This window comes from Taudactylus pleione, unplaced genomic scaffold (genome assembly GCF_031769625.1).
Source record: "Taudactylus pleione unplaced genomic scaffold, aTauple2 ptg000639l, whole genome shotgun sequence".
In the NCBI taxonomy this organism is placed as follows: domain Eukaryota; kingdom Metazoa; phylum Chordata; class Amphibia; order Anura; family Myobatrachidae; genus Taudactylus; species Taudactylus pleione.
Window position 1 is genome coordinate 5798 of NW_028285041.1, and position 25354 is coordinate 31151.

General features: G+C 46.9%; 1 protein-coding gene across 1 annotated transcript in view; it reads right to left on the minus strand.

Annotated features, from left to right (window-relative positions):
* Window positions 1–812: 812 nt before the first annotated feature.
* CPLANE1 (ciliogenesis and planar polarity effector complex subunit 1) overlaps window positions 813–25354 on the minus strand; it is a gene marked incomplete at its 3' end in the record, with an annotated part of 35901 nt that continues 11359 nt past the window's right edge. The window contains exons 10-24 of the mRNA XM_088454998.1: window positions 23959–24214; window positions 16916–17071; window positions 14739–15475; window positions 13897–14108; window positions 12592–12672; window positions 11637–11801; window positions 8114–8272; window positions 7262–7484; window positions 6823–6962; window positions 5655–5872; window positions 4431–4595; window positions 4074–4212; window positions 2528–2637; window positions 1314–1469; window positions 813–921 (exon numbers count right to left, since the gene is read on the minus strand). Coding sequence (XP_088311124.1) covers window positions 813–921; window positions 1314–1469; window positions 2528–2637; window positions 4074–4212; window positions 4431–4595; window positions 5655–5872; window positions 6823–6962; window positions 7262–7484; window positions 8114–8272; window positions 11637–11801; window positions 12592–12672; window positions 13897–14108; window positions 14739–15475; window positions 16916–17071; window positions 23959–24214 — 3026 coding nt within the window. The remainder of the gene's footprint in view (window positions 922–1313; window positions 1470–2527; window positions 2638–4073; window positions 4213–4430; window positions 4596–5654; window positions 5873–6822; window positions 6963–7261; window positions 7485–8113; window positions 8273–11636; window positions 11802–12591; window positions 12673–13896; window positions 14109–14738; window positions 15476–16915; window positions 17072–23958; window positions 24215–25354) is intronic.

Consider the following 25354-nt stretch of genomic DNA (forward strand, 5'->3'; position numbering starts at 1 on the left):
GGGGGAAGGAGCAGTGTGTGACAGCCATGCAGTGTGCGCTGTCCCTGAGCCCAGCGTTTTGGCCCACCACTCCAGCTAGTCAGGAGTAGTGGGATATACTTACGGACTGCTGCGGCCGGGTTGCTGGGCTGGGGGGCAAATGAGGAAACCCGGACACGAACCGGTTTCAGTTGTGGCGGGTCCTCATGGAGTCCGATGACTCTGTTTAAAGTCCCCCCTCAGGGTCACCGGACACAGACTGCAGTAGCCGTGTGGTGCCCTCCCGGCGGCTCCCACGTAGCAGGCAGACTGCCACAGTAAGCAGCCTGCCTGTCCTCAGTGCTTGTATAAAAGCTTAAAATATAATTATATGAGAAAGGCTGGAGACAGCCTGATGTGCGACCGGCTCTCTCGGGCACATTCTAAAAACTGGGGCTGATGGGGCATAGAGGGGGAGGAGCCAGTCACACTTCTAAATTATTTAAAGTGCCAGGCTCTACTCTACCACCGTCTATACCCCACTGTCTTGAACTCCAGTGTCCCCTAGTGGATGAAGGAGAAATATAATTTCTGCACAAGGTTCTAGTGAGTCCTCTTCAGTTCTTTACGATTAAGTCAGATCACTTAGGTTTGGAGGAAGAGAAATGAATTTGTATCCCCACATAAGGAGTTTCAACTGTGATAGTTTACGTTTCAATTGATAAAGCATAAACATGTAGAAACATTGGTGTGTCTGTGCTTAGGGTCCACGTGATTCAGTAAACTTTTATAGAGAAAAAAAAAAAAAAGGTGTATTTCATCAATATCGTCATTAAGAACTAGGAGTAGATTACCTTTAATCATGGAGTGTCTCAAGCGCTGCTGAACAGACTGATACTTTTCCCTTAATGGTACACGAACGTCATCAGGATGAGGAAAAGCTTTGACCATGATCTCTGCAACCTACAAATATCCAGATGGTCAGCAAAACTAAACACACTAACTACACAGGACTGGGCGGCAGTCCCATGCCACACTGCTATGTGGTATCATGATTGGAAAACCACAACAGTACCCATATCAGGCAAAGATTCATGTAGCAGACGGTAATATAACGCACATCATCTGTAAGTAACACAGTAGGGTGTATGGCAGTAATGTCAAACTCGGGCCATCCAGCTGCAGTGGAACTACATATCCCAGCATGCACTGCCAGTTTTGCTCTTAGGGCATGATAAAACTGTGGCAGGGCATGCTGGGATATGTAGTCCCACAGCAGCTGGATGGCCACAAGTTTGACACTCCTGGTGTATGGGGTAGTGGTTAGCTTCTAGCTGAAGTCTGACTGCATATACCTTTTTCACCGGAGGTAGCTCACTGATCAGGCTCAGAATGATATCTTGTATCAGCTCCTCGCAGTTCGTTACCCGTGTAAATGGCAGCATTCGACATGACCATTCCAAAGCCTCAAAGCAGTGCTCGGTCACACAGGAATCATACTCCTCCGAACTCTAAATGTAAGAGAAAGGACCAGTCTAAGATGTACCATCAAGTCCTTAGTCTAACATCCCAGAATATCTCCTAATTGTTTTATGGACAACCCTTGACATTCAGTGAACTTTGGGGCCAATTCAGACCCAAACGCTAAGCCGCGTTCGCTCGCTATGGGCGATTGTCGCCAGTCTGTGCATGCGTATGCATGCGCAAACCAATCACTGCGATCGGGGATCGTGCGCTCGTTGTACACAGACTGAGCGCTACTTTGAGTGACAGATAGCGCCGTTTGTGGATGGTAACAGGGGAAGGTGCTTGTGAACTGGGGAGTGGTGGTGCGAATGCAGGCGTGTCTGGGCGTCAAAACGGCATTTAATGGGCGTCCATTATTAGCATGGAGGCGTCATTGTACACGTCACTTGGTTGTATTTCAGCCTGCAGTGATCGCAGCGCTTGCGGTGGGGTAGGGTCTACCTCAAGGGCTGCGTGCAGCTCCGATGGGTCTCAATGTTACTGATTAATCACACACTTCCTTAAGATGACGTGCGCCAAGAAAGAAAAGTGGGCGTCTTTACACCGGCGTGCGCTAAATCTGCCGTCGCTCTCTAAGACATAGAGGGTGTCCTTAAGCCAGACAGTGCGACCGTGGAATTTGCATACCCGGCCCCTTTTGGATGCGAGCGATCGCGGCTTAGCGTCCGGGTCTGAATCAGCCCCCTTCTCTTTAATGTGCCCCTTTTATACTTAAATAGCATTAGCTCTCATATTTTACCAAGCAATCCCACTTTTGTATTTAATAGATACAAAAACGCCTCTATGGGTTCTCAAAAGTACTGTCTCATAGCACCTATTCTGCACGCTAATGAGGGTCTATCCATCATTTCATATTTGAAATGTAGTGGCGTCTATACGGAGGTGTTTATAGTTTATGATGCCAATAATAATAAGAAGTTTAATGAAAATATATTTGCACAAGAGACCTAGCAAAGGTGCAGATCACAGTCTGACTCCTGTTAGCTCCCCTGCACATAAATTGCAAACAACAATTAAATGGTAACACTGAAGAAACCTGTACCTTAAACAACTTGCCATTGTCTCTCGCTTTCTGGTACTGTCTGCAGCTGATAGACAATCGCTCGCGTACATGCAGCATCCAGCACAGAGCACAAAGCTCTCGGAAGCAGGCTGTAAGACAAAGACTTGCGTTTGTTTGCGGCAAGGATATAGGGCATCAGATAATCTTAGCTAATGCCTTCTCTTGGTAAAAAGAAATGGTGTCTGGAAATGGGAAACATTGATTTTATCATCTTTGTAGAGTTTCAGAAGATAATCAGTCTTCCTACAATCTAGTGTCCTTGTCACATAAACCTTCAATGCCCTACAACATCCAATAAGTGAAGATCTCTTTTCCTCCAATGACTGCATTGGCCAATGACAGATTCCTATATATTGACTTAAGTGGAGTTTAGAAACCACCTTAGACCGACAAGGTTTCATACAGAGAACGGCCCCAATCCACATTAAAAACCAGATATGGAGTTGTGTATGAGCTTTGGAAATGGACAAAAGGAACACCGTCTTCCACGTGATAAACTTAGAGATGCATTAATTCCAGAGGTTCCAAGAGAGCTTATTGTAATGTCTTCAACACTAAATTCAAGTCAGGTCAATTAAGACTGGCATTTTGCATATGTATATAAAGTTACGGATGAAACACCCCACACTTAGACCTGGAGATGCTCCCTTTATCAGTGATGACCGATAAACCTGAGACAGAAGCTACTCAACAAGCAATATGAGAAGTGAACATTGCAATGGCAGACTCAGAAGTCACCAGCAACAGTGTGAAAATTCACCCTAATCTACCGCTAATGATAGAAATACTTCATGCAGCTGGGGATCCAGGAGAGTGGAGGTTGCTGGCAATGTGCCTGCATTGGGGGGCTTCAGATAATAAAGCAAAGCCTTCCAAGGAGGGGGTGCTAGGATGCCTCTGGCATTGTGCCTCATTCCCTGGGCCTAGTATAACATCAGCCACCATCCTGACACGGAAAGCCTACTTGTGACTAGTGTCTGTTAGCTGCCCCCACCCAGCCCCTCTTCCCCCTCACCAGTAAACGTAGGGCTATGGAGTGCAGGCCGAAATCACCAGAGTCTGACTGACCACCTCTCCTCTCCATAGAACCTCTCCTCTCACCAGAACTGGGAGAGAGAACCCTCTGATCTGGCCACATCCCATAATAGCAACAAAGGGGGCCCCCGATTCTTACTTCTGTCGGTCCTCCGTCCGGTAACAGTGTCTGCTCAGCCCGTACCAGTGTGCAGACAGCTCACCGAGGCCGTCTGTTTCCAAGTGACTGCCACAGTGGTAAGCTCATAAGATAACATTACAGGAAACTACATCAAAGAAAGAAATCCCCCTTGTGCTATGGGCACTTTAAAAAGAGAGTTCCTGAAAAGTGGGGATATAGAGAAGGACAGGGACCAAACGGTTACATTTTTAGTGCTCCGCTCCTACATGGGTATCAATATCACTATAGGCCAGTGCCCGCCTCCCCCAATGGATGAATGACAAACTGGTACATTGTATCACTACAGAGGTTATCAGCCCGCACACATACCGACTACACTGGAAGACACCAGGTTATTTATATGTCGTCCACTCGCTCCTGCCTTCAGAAACACATTGCTACTGTTGGCGTAATCCAACAGCGTTTCCGGTAGCGATTTGGCAAGGGGCAGGGAGCCTTTAGCTCGGATCTAAACAAAGAATAAGACACAAATAAGGCATCTGAATACACAAAGACTGACACACCTTGACCATTATTACATTATTATGGGTTGTTATGGGATTTTGCCAAAAGAAAGTCAGTGCTAGCTCTGCACAGACGCCAGTAACATGCACAACTTATGTGACGGACATTCCAAACTAGCAAATCCACAATGATTTCATAAAAAGGTAAAGGCGACAATAAAACCTTCTGCATGATTTTTCTTGCTCGTTTAATCTGCCTGATGTACCACTGGGCGGCCGGGAGGGAGCAGCGAGCTGCCCTCAGCAGTAGTAGGATTCTCTGGAGGACTCCAGACAGCTTCTGGCGATTGCCTTTCTCCGCTGCCAAGAGAAGGTCGCTGGGGTCCTGCTAAGCATTACAATGCAAAAGGTTAGAACCCAGACAACACAATAGGGAACTTCAGTGGTAACTACGCAGTTAATCAGTAAGTAATTAGAGGAGCAAGCCTGGATATCAACGAGCAAACATTCGTAGACCATGTCATGGCAGTGACTAGCCCATTAGAAAACGCTTGTAGCACATACAAAGACACATTCTCCCACCAGACCATTCGCACCAATGAGGGGCGATTCTGAGTCGGACGCATCAGCGGGCATTTTTCCATGTGGCCATGGATATCGGCTTACTACATTAAGGTAATGCGAGAAACCGCCTCTGTATAGTAAAAAATCTTTACTTCTCAAAATCTTTGGCATATAGGGGTCAACATGCGAAGGGTGCGAGTTGCCGTTACAAAGGCGTTAAAACGCTGTGAACGGACCGGCACCTCGCACCCTTCGTGGCCCGCTCTGAGCTGAATTTTGCTCAGAGCCCTATGGGGCTGCGAGCAATTTTCTGCGAACCCAGGCTGCCGTAAAGTGCGCCCTCTGCCGCAATGACTCGCACCGACGATATCATCACGGTTAATTGGATTGACCCCATAGTCTGTTCCGCCGATGGACACATCAATCCATATGCACTAGCCGTCTCTATCTGAGTGCAGATACACAGTCTGGCCCGTGTCTAGAAACCGACTTCTATCTTTGGCGCATGTGTAATTTGCTGAACTCCGCGCATGCAATAGCTCCAAATCAGCCCCAATGTGCAACATTTATGCTACATTCAACTTTCTACTGCTCGTCCCCAGTTCTCAAGTGGGAGAAAAGAAGCCTATAAAGATCAGTTGAATGTGCACAGCAGCACAAAGTATTTCAGGGCGTGCTGATCTTGTTGGAGGTAGGGACCCATCCCCTCATATAAATAGGTTACTAGAGATGGAACCGCATTAGACAGGGGCAGAGTCACATTATAAGGAGGATAACAGAGAAGCAGGAAACTATAGGCAGTTACACAGTGGAAGAAGGTCCCCAAATAGTACTTAGATGTGTGCATTACACAACCTGCAGAGGTCAGATCAGAAGCACTTACTTCACTGACAGAAGAGGGCTGGGGACAGTACAGAGGTGGTGCTGGGAGGTATAGTCGCTCCGGCACTAGACCAGACAGCTTCCTGCTGAGATCCTTGGCCGACTCCATTAGCTGGTGCAGGGTTTCGGTGAGGATCTCTGCATCCGCCATGACAGCTGCTTTCAGCATCTCCTGCACTGAACTGAAGAGTACGTCTGCGTCTTCCTCCTCAATGGGATCTACAGGGTGCAGAACGCAATACGTTTATAGTAAGGGCACGATTTCGTGTTCTTGCTCAACTCTATTTTCTCTTTAACCCTTGGTCACACTCACTAGGGGTTAGCTGTGCCTGGCACACATACATATATAAAGCAACTTGCAGGCATACTAAACCATTATGTATATTTTATATAATGTTTGAATAACACAGGTCGCCATGATGAAACACGCCGTGTATGACTAGGGAGGTCAAGTATCAAACCTACTCAAGAGCAGAGAAGAGGACAAGTGGAGACGTTACCCATAGCAACCAATCAGCTTTGAGGTAGCATTTATCCAGCACAGTCTATAAAATGATACAGATGTGTTCATATACAGTACATCTATCCTCCGTGCGCTACCAGTGGCGTTACACAACGCATAAGGGCAGTGTGACTTGGTAGCGCCGATCGTCTTTTTGTGCGACTTTTAACCTTCAAAGGCGTCTTATTCGCCCAGTAATATTCTGTGTGCAGCTGTATCTGCAGGTGAAATGCTACGTTACAGTGTCAGCGGCTGTGACTCTGTAACGTAGCATTCCGCATGCAGACACAGCCGCAGTCACACACAGAATATAGGAATGCTGCATATCATTTTAATCAGCAGAAGCTGTTTGTGCCTCCTATATGCATCACTGTGCGAATAAGACGCATTTGAAGGTAAAAATAAGCACAAAAAAGATGCTCGGCGCTACAGAGTCACGCCATAGTACGACTAGAAGGGCTTTTTAACGCGCAAGGAGCCTAGATGTACGAGGACACATCTGTAGTAGAAGCTGATTGGTTGCTATGGCAACTTCTCCACTAGTCCATTTATTTGCTCTTTAGAAGGTTTCATATACTGTATCTCCACTTACACCAATTGCGCACACACACGTTATTCTCTTTTATACAAGCTATCACGGTTATAGACATTAGACATCTGCAATTACCAGTGAACTGTTTGGCATCAGTATGACCATTATATAAGGTTTCTGAATTTGGAGGCTGGCCGAGGAATGACTGTAACTTCTCCTGGAATATGTGACCAGGGGACAGAGATAGGGGCATTGGTGGAACCTGTGCCCCGTTTCTAAAATCAAGCAAAATAGAAGATGGGTTAAAAAAAAGATACAGAATTATAACAAAAAATAAATCCACCATATCATTTTATAGCATCATTTACTATAATAATTGCCTACAGTAACCAATCAGCTTTCTAACCGCCATTTTTTAGACTGTTCTTGGTAAATGATCGCTAGGAGCCGATTGGTTGCTATAGGGTAACTTCTTAACTTGTACTAGGAAATTTGATACATCCTCCCCCCTCCCCTCCTTAGTAGTGTTTCTAGAATTCTAGCCCCAGAAGATGATCATGGACCAGTAACTTACTCCTCAGGAATATTGTCTCTGTGCAGGTTATAAGCCACGGCCATTGAAACAGACATCTTCCAGTCTCCCAGCTTGTCTGCTAGCCATGCAGCCTCCAGCATCAATCCGCCGACAAGGAGCAGGTCCAGAGCATACTCTACGGTCCATACGCTGGAGAGATTCTGATCTCGGACCAGGCCGGCCACGGTACTGTGCTGTAGAGTAATGACTCTGGGAAACCGGTCTGCAAGAAACGTGCAAATTCATTCCACGTCCGTCTCATTCGGTGCACTTTCAGCGCTACAGAGGAGGACTAGAGCAGCCAAAGCATCTCTGCACCTTTGGGCAAACTACACACAATAAAGACTGGAGTAAACAGTACTCTATGTCACAGCACTCATGGGGGCGATTCAGTTCTTTGCCACGACGTTCGGCTACGCACATTACCGCTTATGACAGCAAGCAATTTTCACTTATTTTCTGCACATATTTGAGGGGTTAAAGTAAAAATGGTCGAAGATACATTGCCAACTAGCGCCATCCCAACGTCGACAAGGCACACTGGACAAACTGAACTGCTCCCAAGGTGTAATGTGCATTATAATCAGTATCAAAATCAGTAGTAATCAACTGGAACAAGAGGTCTCACTAAAGTTTGGATTCGGTATACTCAGTCAATATCCATAACTTCTATATGCTCACACTGACGACATCCACCAGGTCGTCATTTATCATGCCAACATTGATGAAAAGATCGACATGATTAGAATGTCGACAACATTTCCCTGGTGCCATCGTTAAAGTCGACATTTTGACTACATCCCTATGTGTTAAACATAAGATGTATGGAACAAGTGACAGTGCTGGCTGTACCTGTAGTAATATGAAGAGGGGCCAGGACACGGACATTGTGTGGAGGAAACACATAGAGCAGCTGGTTAGTGAAGTACGCTGCCATGAATCGGCCCATAGATTGGATCACAGCCAGCGCTGCTTCTGAGTGCGCCTTAGCAAAAGGTTTCCGGTCAGGGTCTGCGAGAGAAGGAACATAAAGGAATTTCAAATAGAATGAATAGATAATGAATATTCAAAAATCAAAATGTCGAAATGGACTATATGTTGACAATCAATACGTACACAGTCAAAATGTTGACAGGGACATTATATGGATATGGATATAATGTAGACAATTAATATGTAGACAGGATAAAATGTCCACTGGGTCTAAATGTCGACAGTTAAAATGTAGACAATAATAAGGTTGAAATCAAAATGTTGATAGTTATAATGTCGACACAGATAATATAATAAATAATAGTGACCAGTCATAATGGACAAATGTACAATATAGTATACCACTTATTGAAGTGCGCTGCGTATGCACAGTCATCCTGTCATGTTAGCCATACAGTCATAGTTTCCCAAGTGTCACATAATAAGAATCATTGTCAACCCCCCCACTAGAAAACTGTGCACAGACTAACTGCACGTCCGTTATCATCCCCAGCAAGAGAACTGTGCACAGACTAACTGCACGTCCATTATTCACCCTTTGCTAGAGAACTGTGTGCAGACTACCTGCATGTCTGTTATCACACCCTGCTAGAGAACTGTGCGCAGACTAACTGCATGTCCGTTATCAGCCCCCACTAGAGAACTGTGCGCAGACTAACTGCACGTCCGTTATCACCCCCCTGCTAGAGAACAGTACGCAGACTAACTGCATGTCCGTTATCACCCCCCTGCTAGAGAACTGTGCGCAGACTAACTGCACGTCCATTATTCACCCTTTGCTAGAGAACTGTGTGCAGACTAACTGCACGTCCTTTATCACCCCCTGCTAGAGAACTGTACGCAGACTAACTGCATGTCCGTTATCACCCCCCACTAGAGAACTGTGCGCAGACTAACTGCATGTCCGTTATCACCCCCTCCTAGAGAACTGTACGCAGACTAACTGCATGTCCGTTATCACCCCCCACTAGAGAACTGTGCACAGACTAACTGCATGTCTGTTATCAGCCCCTGCTAGGGAACTGTGCGCAGACTAACTGCATGTCCGTTATCAGCCCCCACTAGAGAACTGTGCGCAGACTAACTGCACGTCCGTTATCACCCCCCTGCTAGAGAACTGTACGCAGACTAACTGCATGTCCGTTATCACCCCCCACTAGAGAACTGTGCGCAGACTAACTGCACGTCCGTTATCACCCCCTGCTAGAGAACTGTGCGCAGACTAACTGCACGTCCGTTATCACCCCCTGCTAGAGAACTGTGCACAGACTAACTGCACGTCCGTTATCACCCCCCAGCTAGAGAACTGTGCGCAGACTAACTGCACGCCCGTTATCACCCCCCTGCTAGAGAACTGTGCGCAGACTAACTGCATGTCCGTTATCACCCCCTGCTAGAGAACTGTACGCAAACTGCATGTCCGTTCTCACCCCCCACTAGAGAACTGTGCGCAGACTAACTGCACGTCTGTTATCACCCCCCTGCTAGAGAACTGTGCAGACTAACTGCACATCCGTTATCACCCCCAGCTAGAGAACTGTGTGCAGACTAACTGCACACTCATTATCACCCCCTGCTAGAGAACTGTACGCAGACTAACTGCATGTCCGTTATCACCCCCCACTAGAGAACTGTGCGCAGACTAACTGCACGTCCGTTATCACCCCCCGCTAGAGAACTGTGCACAGACTAACTGCATGTCCGTTATCACCCCCCAGCAAGAGAACTGTGCGCAGACTAACTGCACGCCCGTTATCACCCCCTGCTAGAGAACTGTGCACAGACTAACTGCATGTCCGTTATCACCCCCTGCTAGAGAACTGTACGCAGACTAACTGCACGTCCGTTATCACCCCCTGCTAGAGAACTGTGTGCAGACTAACTGCACACTCATTATCACCCCCTGCTAGAGAACTGTACGCAGACTAACTGCATGTCCGTTATCACCCCCCGCTAGAGAACTGTGCGCAGACTAACTGCACGTCCGTTATCCCCAGCAAGAGAACTGTGCGCAGACTAACTGCACGTCCATTATCACCCCCTGCTAGAGAACTGTGCGCAGACTAACTGCACGTCCATTATCACCCCCTGCTAGAGAACTGTGCTCAGACTAACTGCACGTCCGTTATCACCCCCCTGCTAGAGAACTGTGCACAGACTAACTGCAGGTCCGTTATCACCCCCCAGCTAGAGAACTGTGCGCAGACTAACTGCATGTCTGTTATCACCCCCCTGCTAGAGAACTGTGCGCAGACTAACTGCACGTCCATTATCACCCCCTGCTAGAGAACTGTGCTCAGACTAACTGCACGTCCGTTATCACCCCCCTGCTAGAGAACTGTGCACAGACTAACTGCAGGTCCGTTATCACCCCCCAGCTAGAGAACTGTGCGCAGACTAACTGCATGTCTGTTATCACCCCCCTGCTAGAGAACTGTGCACAGACTAACTGCACGTCCGTTATCACCCCCCTGCTAGAGAACTGTGCACAGACTAACTGCCCTGCCGTCATTACCCGCCAGCTGGAGAACTGTGCACAGACTAACTGCACGCTCGTTATCACCCCCCTGCTAGAGAACTCTGCACAGACTAACTGCACACCCGTTATGTGCATACATTAATTTTCACAACCGTTGCACTAAACCCCATCACGGTGGACATGGTTCTGTCAGTCAATATAAATTTGATATTAATAAATAAATTAAATGAATAAAATATAAGTTAACATATTCTAATATAGTGCAGCATATTCCGTCTATCAATGGCATTCTTTGTGTTTATACACATTTCTGATAATATTAAAAGTCACTATATAGTCGGTTTGTTTTTGGTCATGAAAAATACATACGTTATTTTTTTTTGCAAATAAAATCGGTAAATAATATAGGCCTTGCCCTAAATTTAAAATGCTATGGTCACTTTGTTATTTTATCTTTATCAAATATAGTGAACATGTATCTACTATGAATAGTAATAAGTAATACTATGTCATCACGATGTCGTACCTCATGTAAAAATTTAAATATTACTGTCAGAAACTTTTTTCAATTGTGATCTAGAGGAGGAAATCTGGAAAACATGCACTGTTATGCATCTTGTTTGTTTTAAATAATTAAACAGTTTAACCTTATAGTGTTTTTGTATTTATAGAAGATGTATGCAACCCCTGACAATTTTCGATCCCGGGCTCACCCCTCCTTGAGAGATATCTCATCATCTAACTAATGAGATGAAGTTTAAAAAAAATAATGTTATTATGTTTTGGGGTTGTTAAAGCAAACCAGTGTTCCCCCTGTCCCTCCCTATGGGCCGCCCTGACTGCAGAGACATTCACTGTGGTGGCAGCTGTCAGCAGATGAATATGCATCAGATCAGATCTTACCGTGAATATCCGGCTCTGTCTCTGTGAGAAGACTGGAACGAATCAGCATCTCTTTCACCAGCTGGTCGCACATGCCTTGTGCGTCATTGAGATTGTAGTTATACAGGTAACAGTAGAGGACAGCCAGGTAAAAACGTGTCTGAAGTAACCCACATCTCCTGCCTCCTAGACAGACCACAAGTACATCTCTCAGTTAGCCCCTCCTAGCTGCCAATATTGTAGCGGGAGACGTCCAGCACATGCAGCAGTCTTACAACATTAACAATATTAACTGAATAACAAACAGCAAATCATAAAATATCCAAGATGAGGATGCTCATTATACAAGCCCATATTCAAGAACACTAAACACTGTGCAATAATATAATAGCGTGGGAACATGGTGTAGGGGTAAATGATCCAGGTAACATCAATGGCGAGTGGCCACATCTGGATACAACTTAAATTATGACAGGAAACAGTGGCCAGGTTTATCCCCAGAGGGGAAGCATTGTATCTTCTTCATTAGAAGAAATTCAGATATTGCCAGTTATTATAATCTGCTACAATTTACTGAGTCTCACGATCGTTCTTTCTGGTAAGTATCGCCAACCTAATTTCACCCCCCCCAACCCTAACCCTCCTTTAGGGATGCCCAACCCTAACCTCCCCCCCAAGTGCCTAACCCTAACCCCCCCTTCCCCTAGCCTAACCCTAACCCTCCCGGGCGGGTGCCTAAATCCAAGTCCCCCCCGAAAGGTGGGTTGGGGTTATATTTAAGATGGGGGGGGGGGGGATTAGGATTAGGCTGCGGGAAAGGTGGGTTAGGGATTGGGTTACGGCATTTAGCTGCTTGAGTCCGGATTCTGACTGTCGAGATACCGCTGTCGGTTTTCTGACCGCTGGCATCCCGTACCCAACTCGAGTAAATGTTATTTGTCGTTCTAAAAAAAAAAATAATAATAATATTGTTTACCCCGAAGAGTTGTTTCCAGCAATTGTCTATTCCAGAACTCTACCGACTCTTTGTAGGACCCCAGTAAGTAATATTCTTCCCCTTAAAATAGAAAAAAAATACAATTAATATTAATAAAATGTTGCACGTTAATAAAAATTACTATATATAAATCTCCCACATTCTATGTCAGAACGCTTGATCAAGAACCATTTCCATCAGTTCTCAGATCTCAACAATCTTATAAAAATATAAGTCTGCTGTTAAAGCAATCAGATTTGCACCTTTCGCTAAAACACAGTCATGGCCAGTGCTTCCATAGCGTGGGCCTGATTCAGAGATGCACGCTAACGCATCCGCAACTGCGTTCTCCCACGGATCTCACTTGCTAAAATATGCTAATGCCTTCCACAGCATAGACGGGCATAGGGACGCCTCCCCACTGCTGCCTTCTCATATCCATCAGACGATGTACAACAGCGTAAACATCATTACCATTGATGCTCAAACATCGGTACCTTCAATGCACATCGGGCAATCAAGCAGCAAGTAAGTCAAATCTGACCAGCCGCAAACACTGCAGCTCTCCTGACACGCAAACAGCGGTCATACCTCAAAGGCGATTGCAATGACTAATTTATGCACGCTCATAAACGGCATTTAAACAGTCAGACACGCCTGCGTTTTTCTAACCCCCCCCAGTTACCACCCCCATACGCTGACTACCTGTCACTCACTTTGCGAGTGATTCCTATGTACGAGAGTAATCTCAATGCAATCTCTGCTCATGTGCAGTGCAGCGTTCGCGAATGCGCAATAGCAAATATCGACATTGTGTCTTTCTCTGAATCAGGCCCTAAAGGCCCCCATACACGGTGCGTTATGCACCTCGCGACGACCGTTCCGGCTCCCCCTCCCCCACCCACATAGCTCTGCATGGGATCGTACATCCCATCCCCAGATCAAGTGAACATGTAGTAAGATCTGGAGGTGCGATGTACGATCCCAAGGGAGCGCGCACTGGCCGGTATCATGCCCACACACGGTACCATATAGCAGCGATATCGTACCAATCCGTCGGATCGCCTGCTATATCGCACAGTGTGGGAGCCTTTCGTTTGCTCTGGCCACAGGAACAGTACAGAATTCTGTAACACTGTGTGCAGAGAAATGCTGGACATCATTTGCTGGTCATTTGGGCAGTAAAATATAGAATATTCCAGGCAATAATATCCTGCTTGCATTGCACACGATTGGTCCTTACAATGCCCGCTAATAAAAGTATGAATGTCCTTGACAAGCATGGGGAATTTTACATGACATTACCATTTACAGGAAGAAGACTGGAGCTCTGGGGGAAGTGTTCTCCCGCTGACTGAAGTTCAGCTTGTATGTGACACAGGAGATACCCAATGGCATTTTCTTCCTGTTGAACTTCAGGTGTCAACTGCATGGACTGACGTATACAAATCTGTTTTCTCAGTCGCTTCTGGTACCAAAGGGTCTGATTATACAAGAGTCGCCACAGGACAGCCAACCTGCAACACAAATAATAACATAAAGAAAACAGTTTGGGGTTTGGAGAAACCTATGAAAACATGTAACCATGGGAATACTCCTGTTCTTCCAGAAAACATGTAACCACGGGAATACTCCTGTTCTTCCAGAAACCAGCTCTGCACAGGTAACGGGTTTCTGCTGCTATTGTTCCAATGCACACACACTACTGACGTATACCAGATTACTAAGGGTTGGACAACATTTGATTCCATATTATTAAAAGTTGTTGCAGAATCTTTTTTTTTTTTATATTATCATTTTTATTTATTATTACATTTGGTTTAATGGTTAGTATTACTGCCTCACAGCACTGAGACCTTGGATTCAATTCCCACCATGGCCCTGTGTGGAGTTTGTATATTCTCCCCGTGCTTGTGTAGGTTTCTGCTGGGTACTCTGGTTTCCTCCCACAATCCAAAAACATTCTGGTAAACTAACTGGCTTCCGACAAAAATGAACCCTAGTGTATATGGGCGTGTGTGAGCATGTGGTAGGGAATAGAGATTGATCCACTGGGGCCGGGCTGATGGGAATGGTCACGTATTTTCTGTAAAGCGCTGCGGAATAGGTATGCGCTATATAAATAACTGGTAATAAATAAGATGTACCTTTTCTCTGACTTTACACCGTCAGTCACTGGCTTTGGGGGTTCATGAAAAATAAAGTGCACGGGGAAGACTTTGTGCGGCTTTACCATTGCTTCAAACACAGGCGTCTTCAGAGTGTCCAGGTGAGATACATTGTCCATAGCAGACACCGTGGATGTAGACTCAAAATAGAAGCTATAAATTGCATCCAGGTTCTGGGAAACAGTCTTTAACAAACAAAAGCTTTCTAACAGGCTCTTTGAGTAGAGCTGCTGGTGTTGAACGAGGATCAACTTGATGGCCTCTGCCGTCAGTTTGATCATGTGTCCGATAGCTTGCCGCGGTGCCACGTCCCAATACAGGACTGTAAGGCACTGCTGAATGACAGCAATGTAAGTCGCCCAGGGACTGCCTCCTGCTGGCCTTTTTGAGGGTTTTCCAGTTTTTAATATCGGGCACTTGGGACTCTGCAGAATCATCAGGAAATGAGTCAGGCAGCCCACTGTGTAATGCAGCAAAGTGTTAGCTTCTACTACTTTGCTCATAGTCACCCCAATGGACCACGCGGTCAGTAGGTTCCTTTTGATGTGGAGCAGATCAGTCATGACATCGCTCTTTCCCGTGTTATGGTCTCCAGCGTGGATAGTATCGAACATAGAAGCAAACTCAAGCCTGCCTTGCTCAGCCCTGGCGAGTGTGCTGTCAGAGGGGGCTGTGTATTTAATATAATCCGGACCGTCCGAGTCCTCGTCGTCATCCTGAGGACAGAAATCAGTAATGTGCTGTTAATACTGTTCCATCATCATTAGAGTGTGTGCAGAGATGGCTTCTGCAAACTAAACCAATGACAATGTGTAAACATTAGTGGCGGCTATGTGTAAACCTTTATAAATAACAAGAGGTTTACCCCCCCCATCAATGTGTTTAGCATTTCTTTCAGACCCAGACAAATTTGATTTAGGACTAGTATGGGGGAAATGTTTTACACCTTCTAAAGAGTGGAGAAGTGGAGAGATTGCCCCACAGTAACCAATCAGCGCATGTAAAAGTGTTTCCATAGACAACAATAATATATCAGCTTAACCTGCCTTGCACAGCTCTAGGAAGCCGAAACAGCAGTGTGAGCCGTGTGTCACTCCACAAGAAACAATACTATGGGGCACATTCAATTAGCTGCGGGGGATGTGTTCGGCATCCCTGCGATCGGGACGCCGACTCATTACCGGCACCGGAATACAGACGCTGGTCAGAATCCCGGCGCCAGCATCCTGACCCCCGGGATGCAGAAGGTAAGTGGGTGGAGGGTTATGTTTAGGGTGCGGGGAGGGGGAGGTTAGGTTCAGGCACTTGTGGGGGGGAGGTTAGGGTTAGGCACCAAAAGATGGAGGTTGAAGGGTTAGCATACTGACCAACAAGTGTCGGTATGTTAACCCTGTCGGGATCCCAGCGTTGGGATTCTGACCACCAGGATCCCGACATTCGGTATTTCATACCGATCCCACCCGTGGGGCTTCCTGCATGGCTAAAGCTGTGCCTATGGCGATATAATTAATGCCTGCTACTCTGCGTGACAAGCCCAACAGGGTCCTGCGAGGAAAAATATGCGTAAAATGTACCCTCTGGGACTTAGCGCGCACGGTAACCCATAGATTCCAGGAATTTCACCCAAGAATCTATGGGTTACCGCGCGTTAGCCATGGGCTTACCATGTGAGTATATTGGCTAATAATTCAATAGCTGCAGGCGCTAATCCTGGAGCTATAGCTTCTTGGTGAGCCCAGCGTCTAAATGAATCTGCCCTTATATGTATGAATTGATGGAGTTTTTTCTTTAACAACAGTTTAAACTTTACTTTTACAATATACTGTTATGATTTTTCTACCTCCCCATAAAGTCAGCCTCAATTTAGTTTGTGAACACATCTCCAAGTAGAGAGGAGGCAAGGCGTGCCTATAAATGTGCAGCAGTGGGTCCATCTAAGCACAGTAGTGCAAAATGAAAGTAATATGTGGTACACCCAGGATGCTTCGCAAGTGAGGTCCACACAGTGTAATCACTACCAAAGAACCTCAAATCTAATGGAAAACAAATGAATCTACAGTTTCCATGGACACCAATATTGAAGACGACAATGAGGGGGCATTTTACAAGACCTGCATTGGCGAGAGCGCGTGCTAGCCATCGCACATTTCCAGTACCTGCGACATCAATTTTTCAAGACGTCCGCAGATTTCATCCTCGTCCTGCAGAAAGCTGGGGGTGGCGGACACTACAGACGGGGGTTTCCTCGGGTCTTTTAATAATGTGGCTTTTAAAGAAGAAAGTGACCTCAGTTCAATCCCATTTTTCTTTGGCTGTAAAATAAAACATGGTTTAAATAAACAGTTAAAATGTATCAACGGTTCAACTGAAACAGAATCTCCTGCACGAGACTGTGGATAAAACATTAGACTTCACCTTTAACTGAGTATGTTACCAGTTACAGTGCATCCGGAAAGTATTCACAGCGCTTCACTTTTTCCACATTTTGTTATGTTACAGCTTTATTCCAAAATGGAATAAATTCATTTTTGTCCTCAAAATTCTACACACAATACCCCATAATGACAACGTGTAAAAAGTTTTGAGATTTTTGCATATTTAATTAAAAAAAAAAACTTAAAGAAATCACATTTCAGATAGCAGGTCTGTGTGGTGTGCCATGATTGAAGTTTGGATTGTCACGGTGCCTAATGTTTGTAATCTATGCAGTGGTTGGAGCTGCACTGTCTGGTTGGAGCTGCACTGTCTGGTTGGAGCTGCACTGTGTGGCTGGAGCTGCACTGTGTGGCTGGAGCTGCACTGTCTGGTCGGAGCTGCACTGTCTGGTCGGAGCTGCACTGTCTGGTCGGAGCTGCACTGTCTGGTCGGAGCTGCACTGTCTGGTCGGAGCTGCACTGTCTGGTCGGAGCTGCACTGTCTGGTCGGAGCTGCACTGTCTGGTCGGAGCTGCACTGTCTGGTCGGAGCTGCACTGTCTGGTCGGAGCTGCACTGTCTGGTTGGAGCTGCACTGTATGGTTGGAGCTGCACTGTCTGGTTGGAGCTGCACTGTCTAGGGCTGAAGTGTGTGTTTTGCTGTAGAAAGAGCCAGATTAGTCAGGCCTAATGCAAGGTATTAATACTAGGTCCATACTAACATAGTTCTAATAGTAACAGTTATTCTTGTTACTAATAAATTCACTATATTATTATCTATCTATTCTTAATTTAAAAAAAAAGAAAAAATAGGAGATGCCTCATTGAGTCTCCTTTAAAGGTAATACTTTGGTAAAAAAAAAAAAAAGTAAAATAAAAACAAGATAGAACATCTCTTTCACATCACCGTAGCTCAACTTCTGCTTTACTTAAAAAGTAAGATTAAAAAGTAAGATTCTACATCTGCTCAGAGGCGGAAAACACCTCAATTTTTGGTAAGTGTCAGGAACTGGATTACTGCGTCCCTCACATGACAACCAATGTATTGCCTATGGGCCATATTCAATTTGGAGCGAAAAGTCAGTTTCGGCGAAACTTTTTCACCAATGACGTCATTTTTGCCGATTCCACTTTTCCCCGTATTCAATTTGGCCGACTTTTCGTCGGTGCGAAAAGTCAATGCATCAGACACCCAGCACCCATGGGACAGCCCCCCTAAGGATAACTGTGTCAAAAAAATAAAAAAAGACTTCAGTTTCTACGAAGTCCATAGGGTCCACAGGGTTGACCTTGGGGTATAGCTGGATCTGGTTCCATGGGCACCACGCAGTTAAAGCTTTAGCTGCTCCCAGGATGCACTTGGGTCCGTCCTCCTCTATACCCGCCCCCGAGCCACAGCACCTCAGTTGGTAAGCAGCCAAGGCCGGAGGAGGAGACTAAACAGAGAGAAGGAAGACTGGAACACACAAGAAACCATACTCACAGAAATGGGAGACGGAAAACCGGTGACCAGCCACACAGCCCATTTGAAGCCAGGTGCGTCAGGGCGGGCGCCCTGTGGACCCTATGGACTTCGTAGAAACAGAGATAACAAAGGTAAGTTCTTACCATATCTCTTGTTTTCTACTTCAGGGTCCATAGGGGTCCACAGGGTTGACCTTGGGGATGTCCCAAAGCAGTTCAACTAAGGGCGGGGACGCTCCTGTGCTCAAAGGAGCACCCGGCGCCCAAAGGATGCATCCTGAGAGGCGAAGGTGTCAAACGCATAGAACCTCAAAAACGTTTGAATTGAAGACCAAGTGGCCGCCTTACACAGCTGAACAGCAGAGGCGCGACGTCTAGCAGCCCAAGAGGGACCCACAGAACGAGTGGAATGAGCCTTAACAGAGGCTGGCCTCACAAATAACGGAACGAAGCCAACGGGCTAACGTTTGCTTGTTGGCAGGCCAACCCCTCTTGTGAAAACCAAAGAGGATAAACAAGGAATCAGACTTCCTAACCGAAGCCGTCCGGTCCACATAAATTCTAAGCGCCCGGACCACATCTAAGGAAGTCTCACCAGCTGAAAGATCAGGGGACTGAAAAGCTGGCACAACAAGTTCCTGATTAATGTGGAACTTCGAGACCACTTTGGGCAAAAACTCAGGACGAGTGCGGAGCACCGCTCTGCCCTGGTGAAAAATCAGGAAAGGAGGGTGACAGGAAAGCGCCCCCAATTCAGACACCCTCCTGGCCGAAGCAATTGCCAGGAGAAAAACAGTCTTAATTGTCAGCCACTTGAGCTCCACCGACTCAAGAGGCTCAAACGGAGGACCCTGCAGGACCAGTAGAACCACCGCCAAGTCCCAAGGAGCCACAGGAGGCACAAAGGGAGGCTGGATCCTGAGAACACCTTGGAAAAAGGTGTGAACATCCGGCAGTATTGCAATCCGCCGTTGAAACCACACGGACAAGGCGGACACATGAACCTTCAGAGATGCAAGGCGTAAGCCGAGATCCAATCCTGACTGAAGAAGTTCCAAGATCCTGGAAACTCTGAACACCTGAGGATCATAATGTCTGGACTCACACCACTGAAAGTAAGTGTGCCACACCCTGTGATAAATCCGTGCTGAAGCAGACTTGCGTGCCCTGAGCATGGTACCAATCACCGAACTGGAGAAGCCCCGAGACCTCAAGACGGCTGTCTCAAGAGCCACGAAGTCAAAGACAGCCGACCCAGATCCGGGTAAAGGCAGGACCCCTGAGACAACAGGTCCCGACGCTGAGGAAGAAGGTACGGAGCGTCGATGGAGAGGATGTACGGCCATGACCGCCATAATCTTTGTGAACACCCTCGGTGCCGTGGAGAGACCAAAGGGTAGCGCCCGGAACTGATAGTGGTGTTGAAAGATAGCGAACCTCAGATACCGCTGGTGCGAAGGTGCTATCGGAACATGGAGGTAGGCGTCCTGGATATCCAGGGACACCATGTAATCCCCCGGTTCCATCGCCAGAATGATGGAACGTAACGTTTCCATCCTGAACTTGGGAACTCTGAGGAATTTGTTCAGAGACTTCAAGTTGAGGATAGAGCGATGAGAACCATTGCACCAGAAACAGAGACGAATAATACCCCGTCCCTCGTTGTGATTGAGGAACGGGAACAATGACCCCTGCTTTCAGCAAGGACTCTATAGCCTCCTGAATCTGTAACGCCTTGGTCTTGTCCTGAGAAGGACTCGTGCAGAAAAACTGGTGGGGTGGTCTGTGCCGAAAAGACAGGGCGTACCCCTGGGAGACCACTTCTCGAACCCAGGCATCCGTGGTGGTATTGTGCCAGCACTGGGCAAATCGAAGAAGTCGGCCTCCCACTCTGAGGTCCCCCAGAGGGAGGCCCGTCCCATCAGGCCGCAGGTTTATCTTCCTGCTTGGAAGAAGGGCGCCGAGCATTCCAGGCTTGCTTCTTGGGTTTAGAGGCAGTCTTACTCGCCGACTGTCTCAGGAAGGACTGACCTTTTGCCTTACCCTGAACCCGAAAGGAACGAAAAGCCGAACTCCGAACCTTAGCAGGCAGTGCCGCCGAAGGGAGGAAAGCCGACTTGGATTTAGCCAGGGTATCCACTATTTTGTCCAAGTCCGGACCAAATAGTAATTCCCCATTGAAAGGTAAGGCCTCCAGGCCTTTCTTTGAATCAGAGTCCGCTCTCCAGGACCGCAACCATAAGGATCGGCGGGCAGACACCGCTGCAGCCGATACCCGCAAAGTCAGCAAACTAGCATCTAAAGAGGCTTCCCCAAAGTAAGAAGCAGCGTCCCTCATCTGACCCAACAACGCCCTCTGGACATCCGGAGCGTCGTCCGGGAAGGTATCTTCCAATGCATTGGCCCACCCCTCAATGGCCTTGGCCACCCAGGAGATGGCCATGGATGGTCGGGCCACTGCCCCGGAGAGGGAGTAAATAGACTTTAAGCAAGTCTCAACTTTCCTGTCCGTGGGATCCTTCAGCGAGGATATAGACGGTAATGGCAAAGTAGAGCTCCTTATTAAACGGGTGACATGGGAATCCACCGCCTGTGGAGTTTCCCATTTTTTACAATGTGCCTCAGGGAAGGGATAATTAGAAGCCAACCGCTTCTGAGGAAGGAATCTCTTACTGGGCGCCTGCCAAGCTACCGCCATATGATCCGACAGGGGAAACACCGCAGAAGCCACCTTAGTTTTTTGAAACTAGGATACTTCGACTTAGGAGCCGGTGCCTCATCCTCTATAAGAAGAATGGCTCGCACCGCCCTAACCAGTGCTCGCACATTAATGGACGACTTGGTATCCATTTCCTGGACCGAGGCGTCCGAGTCAGTGTCATCAGGGACCTCCCCATCATCTGAGGAACCCTCTGAGTCCGATACCTGAGCCGCCCGCGCCATGAGTGGGCGTTTTGAAACCCTAGAAGGCATGTCAGTCTGCAACATTGACTGAAAAGCCGAGGATGCGGCCGCCAAATTTTGCACGGAGTTGGAGAGCACATCCACCCAGGGTGGAGGAGTCGCCATAGGGGCCTGAAAAGGTACCGCAGCAGCTGCGGCACAGGGGAAGCCTGTATATACATAGGAAACCCCGTATATGGACCCACAGACTGAGACCCAGGAGGACTCCGCAACAACTGCGGGACACCCGGGGACTGGAGGATGGTCGGCTGGTGTAACGCATTAGTAGGGAGAGCAGTCGGGACCGACAGATGGTCCGCAATAGACACCAGCACTTGAGAAAACATCGCCCACGGTGGTCCCTGCGTCAGAGAAGGTCTGGATGGGCCAGGAGCCACCTGGCACCGACCACACAGGCCATCCTGTGACAAATCCTCCCTATCCACTCCTGCAGAACAGTGTCCGCAGGAGGCCAACACCGGAGTCACTGAGCGCTCAACCTCCTCGTCTGACATGACAGAATATATTATATAGTCAAAAAAATATATATCTGGCAACAGGGCAGAAGAAAACGCACTCACCGGTGTGCTGAACAACAGCCCACAATATGGCACTGTGTAGCACACAACTGTATGTGACGAACCTCACAAATACGTGATTTATATAGGTGAGGTCTGTAGAAACGCCCCTCCCCCACACACCTGTAGGGCTTGTAGGAGAAGTAAAGGGATATGTATAAGCTGACAGTAAGCGGAAAATAAGCACAGACAGGCAGCACTAGCAAAGTCACATACCATGCAGAGAAGACATACTCACTGCACCTTTCCACTACAATCAACCTGCCCAGATTCAGTGTCTGGGAGGGCTATAGTGCTGTGTACACTGTCCTTAAATCGGGGGAGAGGTACACAGGGGGACCGGTCCGCGTGCTCCCTGAGATCTGCGTTGCCACAGAGAAAATGGCCACCAGAGACCTCAGAGGAGGAGTGGCCGAAGAGTCTGCAGCTCAGCGACGCCAGACTGCGTGCTGAAAGGCGCTCTGAGCTGAGGGGAGGAGCCGCAAGACAGGGAAGGCTTCCTCCCCTGGCTAGCCTATTAACCCCAGGGCTTGCCGGGCTTGCCAATATATCCCTGGTGGTCTAGTGGTCCCACGGGGTATTCCTCCTCAGAGGGGGAGCCCGCCGCCACCGCTAGGGGCCCCCGGTCTGTCCCCTAGGACCGGGGGCAAAGGAATGCATGTGCAGGCAATACCCGCTAATCGGCGACTCGCGGCTTACCTTATCCTCGGCGACTCCGGCAGCAGTCCAGGGAGGGACCCAGAGTCCGGCTAGTACGGACTCTGGCCCCCCCCCGCCGCGATCCCCAGTGCAGTACTGGCATCGCGGCGCCAGCGGGGAAGGAGAGCGGCAGCGTGGCCGTCTGCATAGACAGCCCGTCGCTGCCACACTAGAGCCTCTGTTTTAAAAGAAAAATCTAACAGGCTCTTTTTTTTTTTTGTTCTTTTTTTTTTTTTTTAAATAGAAAGCTTTTGGGGGCTGCTCCTGCGCAGGTGACCCGACTCCGGCCGGGCACCAACTCAAACTGAGGTGCTGTGGCTCGGGGGCGGGGTATAGAGGAGGACAGACCCAAGTGCATCCTGGGAGCAGCTAAAGCTTTAACTGCGTGGTGCCCATGGATCCAGATCCAGCTATACCCCAAGGTCAACCCTGTGGACCCCTATGGACCCTGAAGTAGAAAGTACTTTCGTTTTGGGGGCGAAAAATAAAATAAAAAATCAAAGTTGGGGCCAAAACTACCAAAATAGACTCTAGGGGGGTCCCCAAGTATGCCCCAGGTGTTTTTTCGATTGCAAGTAGTTGCGGCAGGTGGTGTCTTCACGTTTTTTAAAACTTCATATTAGCAACTTTAAAATATGCTTGGACCCATTTTCATGTACCCAAAATTTGATGGGACTACTTATTTTGCCAAAAAAAACCCCACCTAAATGCTTCTTCACCACCTTCTTAAAAACACTATATAGCTCTGATTGAGACCATTTAAAAATCCCAAATACCTTCAGCAGGGCTATTCGGGGGTATCCAGAGTGATCCCTCATATCAGAGCATCTTTTGAGGGGTGTCAGGTTGATTTCCCCAAAAATGACAGAACTTTGCGCTGATTTCAGTTTCGCCGGGTTCCTTTTTTGCCGATTTCAAAACCTCCAATGAAGCGAAAAGTCCGGGAACTGACTTTTCGCTCCAAATTGAATATGGCCCTAAGTCTTTTGAGAGACTGTACTAGAGCAACACAGGGAACTACCACGTGGCTTACACAGATACGCATTAACAGCAATGTTGGACAACATCATTCAAGCGGCCATGTTCTATTAGTAACCGATACCTTCACCAACTGCAGCTTCTGCCGCACGTTTTCCAGTCTCTGAGCCGTGTCCAGTAGAAGAGACTTCATGAAGCAGTAAGGGGACAGATTTTGTGTGAAGCGGAGCAGTGTCACCATATATCCATCAGAAACTATGAGGTAGGGTAGACGATGGTGACAGGTCACAGAAAATCGCTGCCTCATTATATCTGCCTCAGACGCTACCGAACCCAGAGAGTCATTGGCATCACAGCTCTCCAGCACGGGCACGGGTGGCCTAACATAGGGAGAAATAATTGGTGAACAGACGAGTAAAATTACCTATTCCACTAAAAAAAAAAAAAAACTTTACAAATAGCGATCAATATAATTTACATTTTAAAAAAAAAAATGCAGTTTAAGTTCAAATCAAAATAACAATTTTAAAACATTTCTTTAAATGCTTGAATTTGTTTAGAATTTTTAATTATTTTCCTACTAAGGACCATAATCAATTAGCGGCAAAATCAGCTGATTTTGCCAAAAAAAAAACAGGCGAAAAATGGGAAGGGCAAAAAAAAAAAAAAAAAACAGGCGAAAAGTTTTCACCAACTCAGACCAGGTGAAAAAAATAAATAAATAAATTTTGCAAAATCCCTATTTTTACTTAGAAATGTGGGTATTTCTTTCAGAACCCTTTGGAAACCCCACCTAATGATAAATTTCCCTAAACCTTTTTGGAAAGTTGCGTAATTTGGTGATAAAAAGGGGGCGATATGGATGCGTCAAGTGTTTTAAACATCGCACGTGGTTGCAGCAGACGCTTTTTAAGAGTTTTTAAAAAGGGCGCTTTTACAACACGAAAATATACTTGCACCCATTTTAATGTACCCGAAATTTACGTGCAACTGTAATTTCCTGGAAAAAAAAAATGCTCTATCATTTCAACGTTTTTTCGCATACGCAAATTACAGTCAACTGACGCAATTTAAGTACAGTAAATACTTTTAATGCGGCCAATAATAAACTTCTAAATTATTTTCCGATGTACATCAGCCATTTTTTGGCCCTCGTTTTTTTGCCTATTTTTGCAAAAATCGTCCGTTTTCGCCAATTACGCACCCAATTGAATTTGGCCCTCAGACTCTTAAACATAGATGTGTCGACCTACGACATTCACATTGGGCCAGCTGAAGGGTGCAAATTTGCACCTGGACTAAACCATACAAGGGAAAAGGACGTTTTTTTTTTATCTTTTCACATGAAGGGAAAGTACAGTACTCCCTGCAGAACACAAATATTGGGCAGCTTTATTTCTATGTGTTGATACAGCTGAGCTAAGATTCGGCCCCGTCCAACTCTATGGGCCGTATTCAATTCAAGGTGAAAAGTCAGTTTTCGAGTGTTTTTTGCGGAAACTTTTTGCCGATGACGTAAT